This window comes from Pelobates fuscus, chromosome 10 (genome assembly GCF_036172605.1).
Source record: "Pelobates fuscus isolate aPelFus1 chromosome 10, aPelFus1.pri, whole genome shotgun sequence".
Lineage (NCBI taxonomy): Eukaryota > Metazoa > Chordata > Amphibia > Anura > Pelobatidae > Pelobates > Pelobates fuscus.
In genome coordinates, this window is record NC_086326.1 from 72,452,316 (window position 1) to 72,474,601 (window position 22,286).

Sequence of the window (22,286 nt, forward strand, 5' to 3'; positions counted from 1 at the left end):
CCAATGACATGGGCCTCACTCTAGAGGACTTTGAGCTCTCTAAAACCTTGGACTCACTTTTAGTCGAAAACGACCTCTCTAGACCACTGACGGATTGCAAACCCTCAAGCTATTTCACCCCTAATTTCGTGGATACCCCCCATGTGGACCTCTTTATACAAATGACACTTAAAGAGTTAGAAACCATACCCAACCAAGCACCAGTTCTGAACAATCTGAACCCAATGGAACGTAAAGCATTGAAAGATCTTAAACAACAGCCCACGATTGTCATTAAACCAGCCGACAAAGGTGGTAACATCGCCATTATGAATCGGACAGAGTACGTGGAGATGTGTATGGTACATCTCAATGATCAACAATATTACAAGGCTCTTCCCTCTGACCCCACTAAGGCATTTACTGATGAGCTTGACACACTCCTCAATGATGCCCTCAACGATCAGATTATCACTAAAGATGAGTTACGGTTCCTTCTACCTCACAAAAGTCCAACCATCGCGACTTTTTATTGTCTGCCGAAAATTCACAAGGGCATCTGCCCCCCTCCAGGGAGACCCATCGTCTCCGGCAACAACTGCCTAATAGAAGCACCCAGCAAGTTCTTAGAAAAAATCCTCCATCCTCTGGTGACTACACTACCATCCTATTTACAAGACACTAAGTCTACTCTGCTGAAACTCCAAGACCTTATAGTTCCACCATATACCCAGCTAGCAAGTCTTGATGTCGTGGCATTATACACCAATATTCCCCACGACAAAGGTATTCGGGCTTGCAGGCACTTTCTGGAGAACACAGCATACACTAATTACCAGACCAATTTCCTTTTGACCATCCTCGAGTTCATCCTTACCCATAACTATTTTATCTTTAATGGGCAATTCTTCCTACAGGTCTCCGGAACAGCTATGGGGACGGCCTGTGCACCCACCTATGCCAACTTGTTCCTGGGGTGGTGGGAGCAGTGTGTGGTTATGACACCACAGTTTCGCCACTTCCATGACTTCATCGTAAGTTGGCATAGGTATATAGATGATATCCTACTAATGTGGTCAGGATCAGTCACCCTATTCCAGGAGTTCGTTAAGGCACTTAACGTCAATGACATAAATCTGAAACTAACCTGTGTCATTGACAAACATGAACTTGTGTTTCTAGACTTAAAAATTCTGTTACAGCTGGATGGCACAATACAAACAGAACTGTTCAGAAAGGAGACCTCAACAAATAGTTTACTGCATTGGGAGAGCCATCACCCATTTAAACTTAAGGCCTCTATCCCCTACGGCCAGTACCTGCGAGCGAGACAAAACTGCACAGTAGATGAAACATTCTACAGTGAATGCAGGATACTAAGGTCTCGTTTCAAAGAACTCGGGTACCCTAACAGAGTATTGAAACATGCCTTCCATCAAGTTTGCGCAATGGAAAGGAAATCCACACTTATACAAAACAGACCGAAACAAGAACAAAAGTCCCCACGCTGCATTGCCACATTCGACCAGGGGTGGTCTCCTATGTCCAAGATTCTCAAAAACCACTGGCCAATACTCCTACACAATCCGGTGCTCTCCAAGGTACTACCAGAATACCCACCACTGACAGCTCGTAGGCCAAGTAACCTTCAAGATCAACTCGTCCGCAGTCATCTGGCACCCCCCCCCCACCAGCCAGGAACTGGCTAACTGAGACCAAGGGTACCTATAGATGCGGACATTGCAAGGCCTGCCAGTACATCCTCCCTTCCAAATTCGTTACATCCACACAAACTCAGGTCTCCGTCGAAACCAATACCCTAGTTAACTGTAGTACCACAAAGATAATATATCTTATCACCTGCAGTTGCAGGATACAGTATATTGGAAAAACCTTCCAACAGTTTAGACGGAGAATCCTGCAACATGTAACTTCAGTGAGGAACAAGGTCACACCCACACCAGTGGCGAGACACATCCAAAATTTCCATGAGGGGAACCCTGAGAACTTAAGATTTCAAGCCATTGAGCAACTACTCCCAAATCCGAGGAAAGGGGACTTCAATAAGGTGCTCCTACGTAAAGAATCTGAATGGATCTTCTCATTCAAGACCCTTTCCCCTCTAGGTCTCAATGAGGAGTTTAATTACACTCCATTTATTCATTAAAAATCTCCCCTACCCACTATATTATTGCCTCAATAACTTTTACAATTAAGAACCGATCATTGACTAGGAACCGTCTATTCCGTCTCTTTTGAGCGGAATCCTGTCATTTCTCTGGATACTCCCGATATTGACGGCGCTAGGAGCATGTTTCATCCCCCTCCCGGCTCTTATAATGACATGATTCACTCTATGTCCTTACTTTATGACACATGACACTGTCGTGGAGGCCATACAGGCATCTCCATGCCACGTTCTACTGGTGTCGTCCTGCCTATTTCTACCATCATAATTACTCTTTGAATAAGAGTCTTTCACCAAATATTTTTTATTTTCTTCCCCTATCATGGGCATGTAACTGGGTGACACTTACAGCACCCCAACACTCTTACTCCACTATTTTTGGAGTACGAATCTCATCCTGATGACATAGACAAGGCTCCTACTATCTATCCCGAGTTTGGACAACGCCTTACCACTCTGAGATGAGCCTTTTCGGCCACCGTAACTAAACTCCTCCCCCTTAGATTCCCCGGAACCAATCAGGGCTCTTTGCGGGCTATTTAAAATCAATTCACCCGGGAAGTCTTTTCCCCTGACGAGCCTGGTATTCTCCCAGGCGAAACGCGCGTCGGGCAAGACATTGGAGAGATCCTACCCAACGTTATCGACTGACACCTATCTTGGGTGTCCGGACCATTCGCCCCACTACCACAATAGTTGGGCTTGGGTTATTTAAACACCTATCTCTAGATACTATGATCGGATAAACCAATACCCGATCCACTATACGCTAGCACTCACTCACAGTACCCTGTCGCCGACCGAGGCACACTACAGAGTACTGTTGAGACTATATGGGCACTATTGCAAAAGACTTAGGATACACCCCACCTTTGTCCTCCCTTTACTCCCCTTTACTATACCTGGTACCCAAGAAGGTACCATTCTTTTCTTCCACTACCGGAGGTTACACATTACTGTACACCATATGACAAGGAGGGATCTTGGTCCTCTATCACACCACTCACCACCGTACAGCCATATATGATATCTCAGCCCTAACTCCACTCTACTCCGGGCTCTATATACGGCTTAATCAGTATGGTGACTATTTGTTGTGTATAAACGGACATTTTTTTCCCCACAGAGGGATCCTCGTCAGTCTGGTAGTGATTGGGAAATAGTTCTAAGATTTATATTTACTTACTATTCCCATTTAACGAAGTGTTACATCTCATATTACTGGGTCAATGTATCCCTTGCAGGTCACAGGCTAATCACTGTGTTATCCGCTCAGCCTATATTTACTTTACTTTCTCCTATCTCTCTCGGCAAGAATTTTATTGTTCCGAGGAGAACCCTGGGGAAATCCGTAGCCATGGCGTTCTAACATATACATTTTTTTCAGTGATCCTGTGCTACTACCACGTATCTCACTCGGTAAGAGTCACAGCGTACCGAGGAGATTCAAAGGGTACCTACGGTAGTGATTGGGAAATAGTTCTAAGATTTATATTAACTTACTATTCCCATTTAACGGAGTGTTACATCTTATATTACTGGGTCAATGTATCCCTTGCAGTTCACAGGCTAATCACTGTGTTATCCGCTCAGCCTACATTTACTTTATTTTCTCCTATCTCTCTCGGCAAGAATTTTATTGCTCCGAGGAGAACCTTGGGGAAATCCGTAGCCATGGCGTTCTAACATATACATCATATATTGTTAGTAAAAAAAAAAAAAAAAAAAAAAAAAAAAAAAAATTTTTTCAGTGATCCTGTGCTACTACCACTTATCTCACTCTGTAAGAGTCACAACGTACCGAGGAGATTCAAAGGGTACCTGCAGCCAGGCTCCATTAGTGTATGCTTTACTCTGATACAACTGATTAACTCTCTCTCTCTCGGCAAGAATTCATTGCACCGAGGAGCTGTTTTCGAGTTGGCATATACCTTTGACAGAGCCTATTAACCCTCTCTCTCTCGGCAAGAATTTATTGTACCGATGAGCAAATTATAAGTGGCTATATACCTCTCATTATAGTGGTCCTGGCTATAGCTGCTTATCCTGCCCAGTTACACACTACCACGACTGTATCACTTGGCAAACTTTATACTGCATTGAGGAGTCCTCGAGTTGTGACTTCAAGCCGGGCACCATGAGTGTACTACCTGCTTAGACACTCTCTTGCGCTCGGCCAGCAATTATTGCACCAAGCCCTTACTATTATTATTATTATTTTTAGTGTTTGGTTACAACTTATAATAGTGGTTCTTGCTTCAACTGGAGTACCCCAGCTAGCGGTTTCCCTAATTGGAGGAAACTATATATATTTTTTAACTACCCAGGTGCTTTCGCATCGGACATCTCCCTCTCTCTCCCTCCCCCTCCCCCCTTTTGTACATAGTTCAGTTTTTGTGTTACATTCAATAAAGTTATTATTCTTTTCGACTGTTGCTTTGATAATTGTGTATGTATGCATACACGTGCGGACAGACTTTGTTCTCTTCTTTCTTTTTCTTCACTATTTAGGGTTAACCCCTGTTCTGTCCTATAGGACCTACTGTTCTCTGGCCATTTCTCTCCTATATCTACATATAAACTACAACCAGGGATGAATATGTAAGGAATATACATTCTCATCTTTCATTGGACTGTCTACAAGAGATGGATATCCAACAATACTGTAATGTAAAATGAGCACATCCTGGCACCAAAGGAGGTCTTAGATAAAAATGGAATTCTCTCCAGACCTCTCTCAGCTTCTACAGAGTTCAATGACCTTCTCCGTTGTTATGATCTTAAAGTAGGCCATCATAAATCAAGCAAATTTAAGCATCTGTTCCTCCTCTCTGTGGTCTCTAATTGAGCTTCCTCCCAGCATACTGTTTTCACAAGTCTTCATGTATTTAAATATATATTCTTTTCACTTATATATGTTTCATCAATATGTTTTTTATATATCAATACTACGTAACTACCATATGTAGATTCAATTTTAATTACCATAACAAAAACAATGACAAATATATATTTTTTAATAATTTGGGGGGATTGTGTATATTTTACGTGACCCTTTGAGATAATAATGAACAATAACAAAGGACGGGCACTATTTTTGCTTTGTGATGCTCACCCCACTAGCTCTCCAAAGGCATTTTATGGGTTAAGATTGTCATTTTTTTTCTGTTACTCAAAGTTGACTCATATTACTACATAAGGAGAATGTCTGATTTGTTATATCAACATTGATTGTTCTTTTCTCCAGAGGAGATATGCACCTTAGTAATTGCAGAAGTATTTGCAGAAGATTCTGGAATGTTCACCTGCACAGCAAGCAACAAATATGGCACCACATCCAGCACAGCGTTCCTAACAGTAAAAGGTACAAGCATGGCTAGTTACATATGTAGCGGTTCACTTTTACTTATTTTTCCTTAATTTGAGTTATATCAAGGTAATAATAAAAATACAACTACTTATAATAAATACAACAATCATAAACTAATGTAAAATACAATTTTTACAATAATTTGAAAAAATAATAGAATATTGACAGAAAAAAGTGACAAAACACTTAATTAAAGCAAATATAAAGCTTGAAAAGAAAATTAAACTGTTGAATGAGACAGTGGATTGGACGTTAAAGAATCACATTTAATCAGATGTGAGATGGAAGGGTTCCTAAAGTGAGAAATCTTTATAATAGACCAGAAATTATTCGGCAATGTTATTTACCCATGTACGGTAGCTAAATCTGTGGATGTAAGTGAGGGAGAAAACTTTATTTTAGTCCTCTCTGAAAATCTAGCTTGCTGATAACTTTATTTAAGAAAACATGTTCAAAAAAGAAATATTAAGTTCATAGTTCCACCATAAGAACCTAAAAAAGACTGATGATTAAAAGGAAGAGAGTCTATCAACACAAATATATGTTGATATAAACCCTTGTGTAGAGACAATATATCATCTCAGTATGTTTTATATTTCTACTCATAAAATAAGACATACATGTTTTGTTTGCCAGTGCCTCTGTATAGTCCCCAGTTTGAAAATGGTTGAGAAGCAACAGTTGGCCACAAATAAATCTTTTGAAGCTCATAATTGAATAACAAAAACAGAAGCTATACGATGCGATGGAAAGCTGCATTACTTACACTATTAAGAAGAATTCAACCAAACAATTCCATTCGTTTTTACTTTGTATGACATTATAAATAACAGCATAGGGACAAAGAAACGTAAGGGAGATTCAGTGTCAGTCAATGGGAGGTTTAGTGAACAATAAGCTTGCTTGGCATCAAATGAACAATTCACAATAGCAAATGGCAATCCAAGAAGCTCATTAATATGATTTTAAGTTACATAACAATCAAGACAATAGTGATAATGAGATTCAAATTCTATTCTAACAAAAGCTTAGCGTGACCATATAATGTTTATCCATTATTAACTGAAGTTAATTTGATTAAATTGTCTGGTACTAAACAGAACAAATCCAATTTTGCCATTAGGCCAACTTTATTTGACCCTGGAAGTAATTAAAGATAAAATAATATCATTAATTTGAAATCTGGGTGCACAGATATCTTGTACGTTGCTTTTGGCACTTCTGCACCTTCAAATATGTTAAATAAAGCATGTAAGACTTTATATTATGTAACTTTGCTGTAAAGAACAATATATCATGTAAAAAAAAATATAGCAGTGTTGGTGGTGAGCTGGCTGACAAATATCACACATTATGAAAAATAGGGAAAGTCCAAGTAGTTAGTCAAAGCAAACTTAATAAAGCAATGCTTCAGTTTAATAACAGTTAATGATATAGAGAGGAAATACTTGTATATGTGACCTCTGTATTTTATAATTCAAAATGAGTTAAAAAAAAAATGTATGCAAACACATGTAAAATTCGTGATTGAACAATAAAAGCAGAAAAAACATAATCGTGTATAATGTATATAGTCACACAAAATAACACTGGGTAGGGGTTAGAATCTGACTCACATTCTCCAGAGCTGTGTAAGGCTCTGTCTTAGAGGCTCAGGGGTGCCAAATAGAGATGTCCCGAATAGTTCGCTGGCGAATAGTTACCGGCGAATAGTTACATAGCTTGTTCGCGTTCCCCCCGGCGGACGAACATATGCAATGTTCGGTCCGCCCCCTATTCGTCATCATTGAGTAAACTTTGACCCTGTACCTCACAGTCAGCAGACACATTCCAGCCAATCAGCAGCAGACTCTCTCTCCCAGACCCTCCCACCTCCTGGAAAGCATCCATTTTAGATTCATTCGGAAGCTGCATTTTTTTTTTTTTTTTATAGACAGAAGTGTGTTATATTTGAGCATGCTAGGCTGAACGTGCGTATATCATGGCTAGTTGCACTGAGGGTATGAGTATATAGCAGTACATTGTTGTGAAAGATGGCTGTCATGTTTAGGGTGTAGCTTGCACGTTATCAACTGTGTATTTATATCAGCAGCTCCACCACTAGTAATATAATTTATAAATCAAGTGTGAGTCGCCCCATGAGATGAGACTAGTGAATAACATAATACATGAACGGTTAAGGTAAAGGCATGTAAGGAACTACGACAATAAACTCTTTAGGAGGTGAAATAATGACATGTTTAAACGCTTGCTACTTTATGATTAGTTAATGCGCAGAGAGCAGTTCATGTAATCAAAGGCATGGTGTGGAGGATCGGCTATAGTGGGACATGCTTGGCAGGCTGCTGTTTACTGCTTGTGCTCATCCGATCCCTTCTGGGCGCCAAGTTTACTGCTTGTTTTGTCGGGTGGTCGGATCTGTCCCGGTGGTGCTTCACATCCGGTGCGGGATTGTGGTGGCTTAAGGTGGAGGCGAGTGCTTGACGTGGGGCAGGCTCTGCATTTCTGTTTGTGCCTCCGGTCCCGTCTTCGACACCTTTTGCGTTGGTGGATTTTAATGGAGACTGCTTCGCTTAGCTGTGGTGGAGCTTGTTGGGGCTGTGGTGGAGCTTGTTGGGGCTTCCTGCTTGTTATTTGCTTCCAAAATTGATTAAAGAGTCTGTCCAGCTTAGACTGCCATGCTTTGCTGGTACCAGGAGGATACGCGGCTGCCGCCTTATTGGGAGAGTCGCAGATGAGTATGTCAGCCTGGGCGGCTGTGTTCTGTGCGTCCATTAGCTCCAGACAGCCTCTCAGGGGTGGACCGGGATAACCCCCACCGGTCAGAGGGGGGGGGGGTTACGGAGCTCCTGCCGGGAAGTAGCTGCTCCTGGGCATCCCAGGATTGGGAGATCGGCCGCCTCTCGCGCCCGGTGAGCACCAGGCCACATTTGCCATGCGGAGGTAAGTAAGACTCTGTCGAGTTGCTGACCGCTATTAAGCATGTCGAGTCGGTCAGGTAGGAGCAACATTGCTGGGTCATCCCCTTCTGGGGTGAAATTCGCTTGTTGATAGCTGCTTAAAGTGAGATATTGAGGGAGCTCACACGAAGTGCATCTTTCCTCCATGACAGCTAGGCCCCGCCCCCCGGAAGCCGCATTCTTAGTGAGAGGAGGGACAGTGTAGCTGCTGCTGATTTAATAGGGAAATTGATAGCTAGGCTAGTGTATTCAGTGTCCACTACAGTCCTGAAGGACTCATCTGATCTCTGCTGTAAGGACAGCACCCCAAAAAGCCCTTTTTAGGGCTAGAACATCAGTCTGCTTTTTTTTTTTTTCCTGTGTAATCTAATTGCAGTTGTCTGCCTGCCAGCGTGTGTGTCAGGCTCACAGCGTATACTGTTCCCACTTGCCCAGTGCCACCACGCATATCTGGTGTCACAACAGCTTGCATTAAAAAAAAAAAAAAAAAAACTTTTTATTTTGTAATATAATAGCAGTCAGTTTCCTTCACACGTGTGCGTTTCAGGGCCTGCCAGGGCACAGTGTCACACCAGTGCAACTCATATCTGGTGTAACAGTAGTGTACATTTAAAAAAAAATCGAAATTTGACTGTGAAATAATTGCAGTCAGTTTCCTTCACACGTGTGCGTTTCAGGGCCTGCCAGGGCACAGTGTCACACCAGTGCAACTCATATCTGGTGTAACAGTAGTGTACATTTTAAAAAACAACACTTTTTTGACTGTGAAATAATAGCAGTAAGTTTCCTTCACGCGTGTGCGTTTCAGGGCCTGCCAGGGCACAGTGTCACACCAGTGCAACTCATATCTGGTGTAACAGTAGTGTACATTTTAAAAAAAATCTAAATTTGACTGTGAAATAATTGCAGTCAGTTTCCTTCACACGTGTGCGTTTCAGGGCCTGCCAGGGCACAGTGTCACACCAGTGCAACTCATATCTGGTGTAACAGTAGTGTACATTTTAAAAAAACAACACTTTTTTGACTGTGAAATAATAGCAGTAAGTTTCCTTCACGCGTGTGAGTTTCAGGGCCTGCCAGGGCACAGTGTCACACCAGTGCAACTCATATCTGGTATAACAGTAGTGTACATTAAAAACAAAACTAGAAATTTGACTGTGAAATAATAGCAGTCAGTTTCCTTCACACGTGTGCATTTCAGGGCCTGCCAGGGCACAGTGTCACACCAGTGCAACTCATATCTGGTGTAACAGTAGTGTACATTTAAAAAAAAAAAATAGAAATTTGACTGTGAAATAATTGCAGTCAGTTTCCTTCACACGTGTGCGTTTCAGGGCCTGCCAGGGCACAGTGTCACACCAGTGCAACTCATATCTGGTGTAACAGTAGTGTACATTTTAAAAAAACAACACTTTTTTGACTGTGAAATAATAGCAGTAAGTTTCCTTCACGCGTGTGCGTTTCAGGGCCTGCCAGGGCACAGTGTCACACCAGTGCAACTCATATCTGGTATAACAGTAGTGTACATTAAAAACAAAACTAGAAATTTGACTGTGAAATAATAGCAGTCAGTTTCCTTCACACGTGTGCGTTTCAGGGCCTGCCAGGGCACAGTGTCACACCAGTGCAACTCATATCTGGTGTAACAGTAGTGTACATTTAAAAAAAATAATACAATTTTGACTGTAATAGATTGAATAGCAGTTAGTTGTCTGCAAGCGTGTGTGTCAGGCCTACAGCATCTACTCTGCCAACTTCTGCCAGTGCACAGTGCCACTCATATCTGTTGTCACATTAGCTTGCACGCATAGTACCAATAATCGAAAAAAAAATGACAGGCAGAGGCAGGCCACCCCACAGGGGCCGTCGTGGTCGTGGTGCTGTGATTCCCTTTGGCCCTAGAATAATGCCCAGTGTTCAGAGGCCACGTACCCTGAACTCGAAAAGTTCTGAGGACATAGTTGACATAGTTGACACCTCTCAAGTTACCACTCGCCCGCCTGCCGCCACCACCAACACTAGCACCACAGCCGCTTCACTTGATCTGTCAGAGGAGTTATTTACACATCAGTTGGAAGAAATGAGTGATGCGCAACCATTATTGCTAGAGGATGTAGATAACAGGGATATGTCTCAGTCAGGCAGCATTACACACATGGATGTACGGTGTGATGATGATGATGTTGTACCCGCTGCTGCTTCCTTTGCTGAGTTGTCAGATACAAGTGAAGCAGTTGATGATGACGATGCGTCCGTGGATGTCACGTGGGTGCCCGCTAGAAGAGAAGAAGAACAGGGGGAAAGTTCAGATGGGGAGACAGAGAGGAGGAGGAGACGAGTTGGAAGCAGGGGGAGGTCGTCGCAAGGAGCTAGTGGCACAGTCAGACAGCATGCATCGGCACCCGGGGTCAGCCAGACAGCACGCCAATCAACGCATGCTGTTGCCACCACCAGAATGCTGTCATTGCAGAGCTCAGCAGTGTGGCATTTTTTTTGTGTGTCTGCCTCTGGCAACAGCGATGCCATTTGCAACCTGTGCCAAAAGAAACGGAGTTGTGGGAAGTCCAACACCCACCTAGGTACAACTGCTTTGCGAAGGCACATGATCGCACATCACAAACACCTATGGGATCAACACATGAGTACAAGCAGCACACAAACTCAAAGCCGCCATCCTCCTCCTGGTCCAGCATCTTCAGCCACATCAACCACTGCTGTCCTCCTTGCCCCCTCTCAACCATCCGCCACTCCGTCTCTCGCCTTGAGCAGTTCCTGCTCATCTGCCCACAGTCAGGTGTCTGTCAAGGACATGTTTGAGCATAAGAAGCCAATGTCACAAAGTCACCCTCTTGCCCGACATCTGACAGCTGGCTTGTCTAAACTCTTAGCCCGCCAGCTTTTACCATACAAGCTGGTGGAGTCTGAGGCATTCCAAAAATTTGTAGCTATTGGGACACCGCAGTGGAAGGTACCCGCCCGAAATTTCTTTGCACAAAAGGCAATCCCCAACCTGTACTCGATTGTGCAAAAGGAAGTAATGGCATGTCTGGCAGACAGTGTTGGGGCAAGGGTCCATCTGACCACTGATACCTGGTCTGCAAAGCATGGTCAGGGCAGGTATATCACCTACACTGCGCAATGGGTAAACCTGCTGACAGCTGCCAAGCATGGAATGCATGGCTCTGCAGAGGAGTTGGTGACACCGCCACGACTTGCAGGCAGGCCTGCTGCCACCTCCTCTATTCCTCCTACTCCATCCTCTTCCATAACCACCTCGGCTGAGTCCTCTTCTGCTGCCCCCCCCCCCCCAGCTCCCCAGGTACTATTCCACATCCCGGATATGGCAGTGTCACGCCGTCGTGGGGTTGACTTGCCTGAAAGCAGAGAGTCACACCGGACCAGCACTCCTGTCCACCCTGAATGCACAGGTGGATCAGTGGCTGACTCCGCACCAACTGGAGATCGTCAAAGTGGTTTGTGACAACGGAAGAAATTTGTTGGCGGCATTGAATTTGGGCAAGTTGACACATGTGCCGTGCATGGCACATGTGTGTAATCTGATCGTACAACGCTTTGTGCATAAGTACCCAGGCTTACAGGACGTCCTGAAGCAGGCCAGGAAGGTGTGTGGCCTTTTCAGGCGTTCCTACACGGCCATGGCGCACTTTTCAGATATCCAGCGGCGAAACAACATGCCAGTAAGGCGCTTGATTTGCGACAGCCCGACACGTTGGAATTCAACACTCCTAATGTTTGACCGCCTGCTCCAACAAGAAAAAGCTGTTAACGACTATTTGTATGACCGGGGTGCTAGGACAGCCTCTGCGGAGCTGGGAATTTTTTTGCCACGTTACTGGACGCTCATGCGCAATGCCTGTAGGCTCATGCGTCCTTTTGAGGAGGTGACAAACCTAGTCAGTCGCACCGAAGGCACCATTAGCGACATCATACCATTTGTTTTCTTCCTGGAGCGTGCCCTGCGAAGAGTGCTGGATCAGGCCGTAGATGAGCGTGAAGAGGAAGAGTTGTGGTCACCATCACCACCAGAAACAGCCTTATCAGCATCGCTTGCTGGACCTGCGGCAACGCTGGAAGAGGATTGTGAGGAAGAGGAGTCAGAGGAGGAATGTGGCTTTGAGGAGGAGGAGGAAGACCAACCACAACAGGCATCCCAGGGTGCTCGTTGTCACCTATCTGGTACCTGTGGTGTTGTACGTACCTGGGGGGAAGAACATACCTTCAGTGAGATCACTGAGGACGAGGAACGGTACATGAGTAGCTCGGCATCCAACCTTGTGCAAATGGGGTCTTTCATGCTGTCGTGCCTGTTGAGGGACCCTCGTATAAAAAGACTGAAGGAGAACGACCTGTACCGGGTGTCCACGCTACTAGACCCCCGGTATACGCAGAAAGTGCCTGAAATGTTACCGAATTACCACAAGTCAGAAAAGATGCAGCAGTTCCAAAATAAATTAAAAAGTATGCTTAACACAGCGTATAAGGGTGATGTCACAGCACAACGGGAATCTAACAGGGGAAAAGGTGAAAGTAATCCTCCTCCTCCCACGACCACGACGGCAAGGACAGGACGCTTTACAGACGTGTTGTTGATGGAGGACATGCGGAGCTTTTTAAGTCCTACGCATCGCCACAGCCCTTCGGGGTCCACCCTCAGAGAACGACTCGACTGACAGGTAGCAGACTACCTCGCCTTAACTGCAGATATCGACACTCTGAGGAGCGATGAACCCTTTGACTACTGGGTGTGCAGTCTTGACCTGTGGCCTAAGCTATCCCAATTTGCGATAGAACTTCTGGCCTGCCCCGCTTCAAGTGTCCTGTCAGAAAGGACCTTCAGTGCAGCAGGAGGTATTGTCACTGAGAAGAGAAGTCGCCTAGGTCAAAAAAGTCTAGATTACCTCAACTTTATTAAGATGAATGAGGGATGGATCCCAAAGGGACTGACAGTGGGCGATACATTCGACTAAAAAAGGCCTGATGAGGGGGACGTAACAGGGATTAAACTGATAAGAATAGTACTACTTAACACACCACTCCTACCTGGTGGCACATTAGATTGCACGCGCAGTGCCCCAAATTTGAAGTAGGAAGACCGACCAAGCATCTTTTTCCATCTCCCGGTTCCTAAAATCGATGCCATATACATGTCCCCTGATAGGGGACGTAACAGGGATTAAACTGATAAGAATAGTACTACGTAACACACAACTCCTATCTGGTGGCACATTAGATTACACGCGCAGTGCCCCAAATTGGAAGTAGGAGGACCAACCAAGCATCTTTTTCCATCTCCCGGTTCCTAAAATCGATGCCATATACACGTCCCCTGATAGGGGACGTAACAGGGATTAAACTGATAAGAATAGTACTACTTAACACACCACTCCTATCTGGTGGCACATTAGATTACACGCGCAGTGCCCCAAATTTGAAGTAGGAGGACCAACCAAGCATCTTTTTCCATCTCCCGGTTCCTAAAATCGATGCCATATACACGTCCCCTGATAGGGGATGTAACAGGGATTAAACTGATAAGAATAGTACTACTTAACACACCACTCCTATCTGGTGGCACATTAGATTGCACGCGCAGTGCCCCAAATTTGAAGTAGGAGGACCGACCAAGCATCTTTTTCCATCTCCCGGTTCCTAAAATCGACGCCATATACACGTCCCCTGATAGGGGACGTAACAGGGATTAAACTGATAAGAATAGTACTACTTAACACACCACTCCTATCTGGTGGCACATTAGATTGCACGCGCAGTGCCCCAAATTTGAAGTAGGAGGACCGACCAAGCATCTTTTTCCCTCTCCCGGTTCCTAAAATCGATGCCATATACACGTCCCCTGATAGGGGACGTAACAGGGATTAAACTGATAGGAATAGTACTACTTAACACACCTTATAATAACGCAGAGAGAGGCAACACAGAGAGAGGAGTCTGAAGAAGAGGAGTCAGAGGAGGAAGGTGGCTTTGAGGAGGTGGAAGACCAAACACAGCAGGCGTCCCAGGGAGCTTGTTGTCACCTTTCGGGGACTCTTGGTGTTGTACGTGGCTGGGTGGAGGAAGAGACCTTCAATGACATCAGTGAGGACAAGGAACGGGACATGGCTAGCTTGGTATCCAACCTTGTGCAAATGGGGAGTTTGCGGTTGTGCAAATGGACTGTTTGCGGTGCGTTAAACGGGGAGTTTGGTCTGTCACTGTGAAACGGGTGTAACCCTTACACTACCTGATCGTTACAACATCATACCTGATGTTTTAAAGCACGTTATTCCAAACAATTTAGGAATGTTAGGTGATTTATGCCCTTTATGGATTAAAACCAGACTCTGCATCAACTATGTAATTTTCCATGGGAGTTTTGCCATGGATCCCCCTCCGGCATGCCACAGTCCAGGTGTTAGTCCCCTTGAAACAACTTTTGCATCACTATTGTGGCCAGAAAGAGTCCCTGTGGGTTTTAAAATTCGCCTGCCTATTGAAGTCTATGGCGGTTCGCCCGGTTCACCCGTTCGCGAACATTTGCGGAAATTCGCGTTCGCCGTTTGCGAACGGAAAATTTTATGTCCGCGACATCTCTAGTGCCAAATATGGCTTTTATTGTAGAATCAAGAATTTTTTTATTTTTTTTAAAATTCTTTATTTTGTTTGTGCACAAAGTTAACAAGTAGCCTTGGTGCGCCACAACAGCGACATCAGGGACAGTTAATAAACATTGATAATACAAGTCATGGCATTTGCTATTCAGGCACTTTTTTTTTTCCAGCAATATGTCAGTAGTGTAGGTTCACGAGTGGGTTAAATGAATTAATTATACAAGCAAAGCTGGACATTTAAGTATAACCGAAGCTTATCAGCGAGATGGTCAGACATAGCTCTATTCCAGCTAGGCTTGGACTAAATGGTTGTCATGCTAACTTTAGCTTATACGTCCAATATATGCATAGTATGATTGATATGTTTACATCGCTTAATAATGATAGTTGAGAACACTTTTGAGATTGTTTAGTCACAGCATGGGTAGATCAAGTATTACAGACTTAACAGATGTATCAGATAAATCATAAATGAACTGCTTGAGTTACTGAATTACATTCTAGATAGGTCACATTTGTTTGATATGTTTAGTGTAGATTGAATGCTCATATGCTTTTCATGCGTGTCCTATGTGTTTGATGCTACAGATTAGTTGGTCGCAGTGAGTTGATGGGACATGTATGGTTGTATACAAATAGGGCAGATTACATGTTTGTGAGACGCGGGTAACTGGGGAGTGGGGGGGACAAGTGGCTTGCTAGACAGGCGGGCCCGTCGGTTTGAGATTGAGATTGGCCGGTGGTAGGCTATCTAGGCGCACAGCTAGTGGGTGTCAGAAGACGTGCATTATTGTGTAACGTTTAGTACCCTCAGTACAGCGTTCATAGCGGTGTAGGTATGACCATAAGCAGAGTGAGGTTTTTGTTTTAACATCTAGATAGTACCTGACGTGGGTGCCCTGGGCACTGAGTGGGTGAACAAGCATAAGTGTGCACTTAAGAGGTCGTACAGCATGGCTAGCTAGGGACAAACAAAGAAAGAGAAAAGAAAGAGAGAGAGAAAAATAAAATAAGAAAAATAAAATAAAAATGCTTTAGGTGTATGTTATTACAGTGTCCCGTGGTGCATTAATTAGGCTTGATCTCAGCTTAACACGTCCCTTGGTCGTCTTCTCAGCCTACGCCTTCTGGGATTACCCGTCTGTTCAGCATGTCGGTAGCTTGCCAGTCCGAAGTACGTGTGCTTGGTAAGTGAGTATCCTGCTCCGGTCGGCTTGTGGGGCGGCTGAGAGGTTGTCTCGCTGGTTTTGACACGTTGCCCCAGACCGGCGTTGGTGCTGTGGGGTGCGATGTTCCATGGCTGTGTTGGGCAGGACATCTGTCGGCGGCTTGATGTTTTAGCCGATTATGTTGCTTCCGTGGTTTTCGCCATTTTGGTGGGATCAGGGTAGTGCGGGACATCTGTCGGCTCGTGGGAGGCTTCCCCAGCCATTCCTTGTTTCGTGCCTGATCGCCTTGGTCTAGTGCCCGTGTGGCCGCTGCTTGCCCTGCTCGGTTTAATAGCATGGCCCAGAAGCGGTCGAGTATGGCTTCCAGAGTGTCCGGTACCTCGGTCTTAGGGCCCTCTGGGACAGGCTGTGGCAGTGTTTGGCCTTCTGTTGCTGGGCCCAGTGCCGCCGCCATCTTGGGTCCCTGCTTTCCCGCGTGGCGCGGGGGTTTTGTAAGTCCCTCAGCAGTGTCCTCAAGGACCGGGATGACCCCCACCGGTCCAAGGGGGGGGGGGTGGAGGTGTATTGGGAGTGCCCCCTTGTCCACCAGAGAACCGGGAGAGCGGCCGTCTCTCCTCGGCTCCCACCCACGCAGGCCGCTGTCCACGATTTGGTCCGCCGAGCATCGGGGGCCCAAGTATCGGGTATCCCCGGGTGCCTTGCAGTCTCCTCATCATGATCCTTGAGTGTAGCAGTCCGTGTAATCGGGTGGTCGGGTGAAATACCCCAAATCTGGGCTCCGGACTCAGGAGCTCTCGGCTTGCACGTCTATCTCGCTTGAGAGTCAGGCTCCGCCCCCGAATCAAGAATTTTAAATGCGTTTGTATACATTTTATTACTCTATTTTATGACACTTGGGTGTTTGTTTGACACTGGCGTATATTTTATGTTTTGAACTGTGGATTTTACTTAGAGTGGTGGGGTATTTACCAGTTCTTATTCATTTAACATCCAGAATATAGAAGCGCCTGACACACTTTTATTCTTTTGTTTTTTCTCCATTTTACTGCAACATATCTGTGCCATATACATCTAATTAAAACCCACAAAATTTTCACAAGCATAATTGGGTTTCTAAAACATGCTTGTCTGACTTCTTCAGTGTGGGGGGGGCTAGGACTGACTAATATGTACACAATATACTTAATTATGTGACCGAAAGTGCCTTCATGATGGGGATAGATTCCCCAAACACTACTCATTGTATTGCTCCAACCTGCCCTAATTCCCCCCAATTCCGACCCACACTTATTTCTTCCCCCAACCTACCACATCTCCCCTTTGCAGTGGCGTACATACCAGGGTCGTGTCTGTGACCGGGCCCGGCCCACCAGGGGGCCCAGCCGCCCCTGCGACCTGGTATATACCCACCTCAGGGCCCCCCGATGCTGGCCCTGCTGTCACCCGGCTGGCCGGTCCTGCGGACGCGCGAGGGAGAACTCTCCCTGGCTGAGTGCTTTCTCTTCAGCTCCCTCGCGCACCGCACTGATGCCGGCGCCGGAAGATTACGTCATCTTCCGGCGCCGGCATCCCTACGCGGCGCGTGAGGGAGCTGAAGAGAAAGCACTCAGCCAGGGAGAGTGCTCCCTCGCGCGCCCGCAGGACCGGCCAGCCGGGTGACAGCACTGGACCCCAGGGAATCCCCTCAGCTCAACAGGTAAGGAGGCTGGGGGGATTAAATAAAAAAAAAACATGTGTGTGTGTCTGCTAGTGAGTGGCAGTGAGTGTGTCTGTTATTGTGTGTGTCTGCTAGTGAGTGTCAGTGACTGTGTTACTGTGTGTGTTGTCAGGATCCCGCGGGCGGCTGCAAGGGGAGGCTGCAGTCCGATCGCGGCACTCACCCTCCAGCCGTCCGCGGTCCCCTTCTCCACGTGGGTTCGGCGAGCGGCATCCCTCCAGCCTCGGATGCCGCCCGCGTCTTCCTCCACGCCCCCCAGCGGCAGCATGCATGACGCTGCACGCTGGAAGACTGTCCAAGATATGTCACGCCGGGGTCAGTCACCTGACCCGGCATTAAAGGCACAGTGCCTCAATCACAGTGGGAGGTTTAGATATCTCCCACGTGTGATTGTTAATTCTGATTGGAAATTATCCAATCAGAATTAACCTGATGGTTTAAATACTTACCTTTCCGGTTCCTCCCTGCCCTGTTGTGGTCTTTGCTTTATAGTATTGATTCTGAACGTGTGATTTCTGGTTACGTACTCTCTGGCTTGTTATACTGACTTTGTGACTTTCTCCTACTCTTTGACCTCGGCTTGTTTCTCGTTATTCTGTTTTCTGGTTCCCCTTACTCGGCTTGTCTCCTGACTATTCTGTGTGTGCTTAGCCCGGCCACTCTAAGGACCGGTACTGCACACTTTCTGTGTGTGTGTCTGTGTGTATGTTAGCGTGTTGGGTTCCCCGAATCGTGACATGTGTCTGTTACTGAGTGTGTTTGTTTGTGTGTGTCTGTTAGTGAGTCTGTTTGATGTCTGTTAGTGAGTGTGTGTTTGTCAGTGAGAGTGTATGTTTTGTAAGTGAGTGTGTATGTATGTCTGTCGCTGAGTCTGTGTCTGTCAGTAAATGTGTATTTCTGTTAGCTAGTGTGTATGCGTCTGTTCGTGAGAGTGTGTTTGTGTGTCTTCAGCACTTACCTTTCTCCAGCGCCGGACTCCCTTGGCGCTGAGGATCCCTCCGCCTCTCAGCTCCGAATGCGCATCCGCGGCAAGAGCCGCGCATGCATTTAAACCGCCCATAGGAAAGCATTACTCAATGCTTTCCTATGGACGTTCAGTGTCTTCTCACTGTGATTTTCACAGTGAGAATCGCGGAAGCTCCTCTAGCGGCTGTCAATGAGACAGCCACTAGAGACTGGATTAACCCTCAGTAAATATAGCTGTTTCTCTGAAATTGCTATGTTTACAGCTGCAGGGTTAAAACTAGAGGGACCTGGCACCCAGACCACTTCATTTAGCTGATGTGATCTGGGTGTCTGTAGTGGTCCTTTAAGTGTGTTTGCATCTGCATGCACTGGCGTACATGCAGGGGTCGCAGCCCTGCAACCCCTGCAACCAGGTGCCCGCCGCCATGTGTTCCGGTCCGCCTGCCGCGATGTGTTCCGCCCGCGCAGAGTGTGGGGGGGGGGGGGGGCACGGATCAATTTTCGCACCGGGGCCCCATGGGTCATGTGTACGCCACTGCCCCTTTGCATGCTGGGTTAGAGGTGGGCTTCCTCCCTGAAAGGTAAACAGTATCAATCATACGGCTACACTGGTAATATATGGGATATAGACTCTGCAACACAACAAATGGTTAAACTGTTTGGCTACTTTATTTGACTACTGTAATGTGGACTCTCAACAACACAGTGGAGAAGCCATGTCACAGACTGAAAAAGGAGAAAAATAAACAACTTGCATATTTCAGGCTATACTAAAATATAAATAAGCCATGTAAATAAGGTAGGTGTAACCCAAAGTACGTAAGAGATTTAATTTTCTTCATATTTTTTAATCGGTCGTGGGCCTTCTGTTTATTGCACATTTAGTCATGCAAATAACCAACAATTGTAAATACATTTTGTGTGACAGACTGTACATCCTGAATATTTTACAGTTGCAGCAATATGATTCATTTTGCTTGATGTTTTCTATTTTTTGAATACTACTTCTGGGAGTGTAACAGGTTCCATCATTGTGTCTGGTTAAGGAAGCACTTTGTGGCAGATTTTCAATTCTCTAATTAAGGGAAATCATTTTATTTTTCCTTCTAGATTACATAGCATCAACGTGCCCAAAGCAGGTCCCTTGCCAAGGAACTGCCTAAACTAAAGTTAAGCAACCTTCGGCCCTTCAGATGTTGTGGACTATATCTCCCATAATGCTTTGACAGCCATAATGCTGGCAAAGCATCAGAGGAGATGTAGTCCACAACATCTGGAGTACCAAAGGTTTCCTTTTTCTGGCCTATATTTTGCTGATGGTGACTGCCAACTTGAAACAAGGATCTTTTGTTCTGTCTAATGTCTCCATTTCTTAGGACAAATTAGTTTATTAATTATCTTGTATAAAAAAAAAAATTACTTTCACCTAGGTACTGATGTGAATGACGTTAAATCTCCGATTACTATAACCACAATCAACATAGATGCCTTCAAGCAAGAACCTTTGCCTCTGACTCCGCCTTTGGTTGAGCCTCCCCCGAAGCCCAAATTAGAAGGTGTGTTAGTGAATCACAATGAACCACGGCCAAGTTCTAAAATTGGCTTAAGAGTGCATTTCAACTTGCCTGAAGATGATAAAGGAAGTGAAACATCATCAGAAGACACCATCACAGTGGAAAAACAATTTGAAACAAACACAGAGGATATGCTCAATGGTCAGTCATTTGGAGCAAATAAAGAGCCACCACCAGTATTTGCTAAACCAAAATTGTAAGTGGTCTTTAAAAGTAAATCTCATTAATGACCTGTGTTTGAATTACTTGATTATGTGCACATGAAAGCTTTGGATAACAAGGGTAAGATGCTGGTGGGTTCTGAGAAATGGGGTTAGGAAGATTGTTAGATACATACAGTCCTAGAAGACATAATAAGTGTCCAATATATTCCTCATTATCTGAACATTGGAGTTTATGTGGATATCCTCTCATAAATATCATAAGTTTAATCAGAAAATATATGGATAATTTATTGCAAGGACAGTCCACAAGATTAATATGCAATGGCAACTGTGTTTAATTGGAGTAGAAATTTGTTTTGGTTTTTTTCTCTCTTTTTTTTTCTCAAATGCTTCATGGTTTGATGAAATGTGGAAGTGAAAATGAATGATTAGCATACCTTGTGTTTAACTAGTTTTGGGGCAGAGGGTTGTTATAAGAAATTTGAACTAGAAGGGCTCTGTTGTAGATGTTTAGAGGAGGAGGGTTCATATGCTCATGTATGGTGGAATTGCACTAAAATTTAAGCCAAATGGGAAATTTCTTTTCTCTATAATTTCATCCTTTTTAGGGATGAAACTCCATATGAATATAGCCTTGGCTCTTCTCCATATAGGAATAAAGGAAATACCCCTATCGAATAGAAACGTGGTCATTCATATTCCTTTGGCATTTAAATTATTAATAGTTAAAAATTGGAAAACAATTATGAACATGTTCTTAAAATGTGGTATGCAGAGAAGAAAAACTCACAGGCACTCCAAATTCAAGCCGCAGGCAGTTTTATTGTAGCAGAATGCAACGCAACATTTTGACTGGAAAGCTCTTTTTCAAGCTTGAAAAAGACCTTTCCGGTCGAAACGTTGCGTTGCATTCTGCTACAATAAAACTGCCTGCGGCTTGAATTTGGAGTGCCTGTGAGTTTTTCTTCTCTGCCTATTGTTCTGGTATTGCTGGTCCTGCTCTGGAGCACCCTTGGCCGTTGGGAATGAGTGCGGTTCTCACCATTTACTCTGCTTAAAATGTGGTATATCCAAATGTAATATCAGGCATCTATGGAAAAAGGTTTCCACTCAAATAACTTTAATAATCTCGAAAAATTTGAAAAAGTATGGTCACCTCGGCATAACCATAAGTGTCAAATTTTGACATCTTTAGAAACTTAAAATGAAAACAGAACAATTAGTTATTTATGAGTTACTTACGATTAACTGTCCTCTTGCAATGACAAATGCAATTGCCATGTTGTTACTTATTCAGCAGAACAATAATATGTTTACTAATGGTATGTTGTATATTCTCATTAATAAAGTGATATGTTTGTATGTAAAATGTAAAAACTTTATAAATAAATGAAATATGTTATAAGCTCAAAAAAAAAGGACTCTTATGTCCTCAAATTGTCCATTAATCGATAAGTAGATAGATGCACAAATGTAAAGATGGCTCTAGAAAAAAAAAGAAACATAGTAGTATGTTATAAAAAGAAATGCTATTTCTTTTTGATTTGATGAGATTAACAGTATAACTAATTAT

At 44.5% G+C, this 22,286-nt stretch overlaps 1 protein-coding gene across 6 annotated transcripts in view; it reads left to right on the forward strand.

Annotated features, from left to right (window-relative positions):
- Positions 1 to 22,286, forward strand: part of MYPN (myopalladin) — a 173,537-nt gene that overhangs the window by 119,329 nt on the left and 31,922 nt on the right. For all 6 annotated transcript variants that reach the window (XM_063435064.1, XM_063435062.1, XM_063435063.1 and 3 more), the window contains 2 exons: positions 5,415 to 5,531; positions 20,406 to 20,745. In XM_063435064.1, coding sequence (XP_063291134.1) covers positions 5,415 to 5,531; positions 20,406 to 20,745 — 457 coding nt within the window. The remainder of the gene's footprint in view (positions 1 to 5,414; positions 5,532 to 20,405; positions 20,746 to 22,286) is intronic.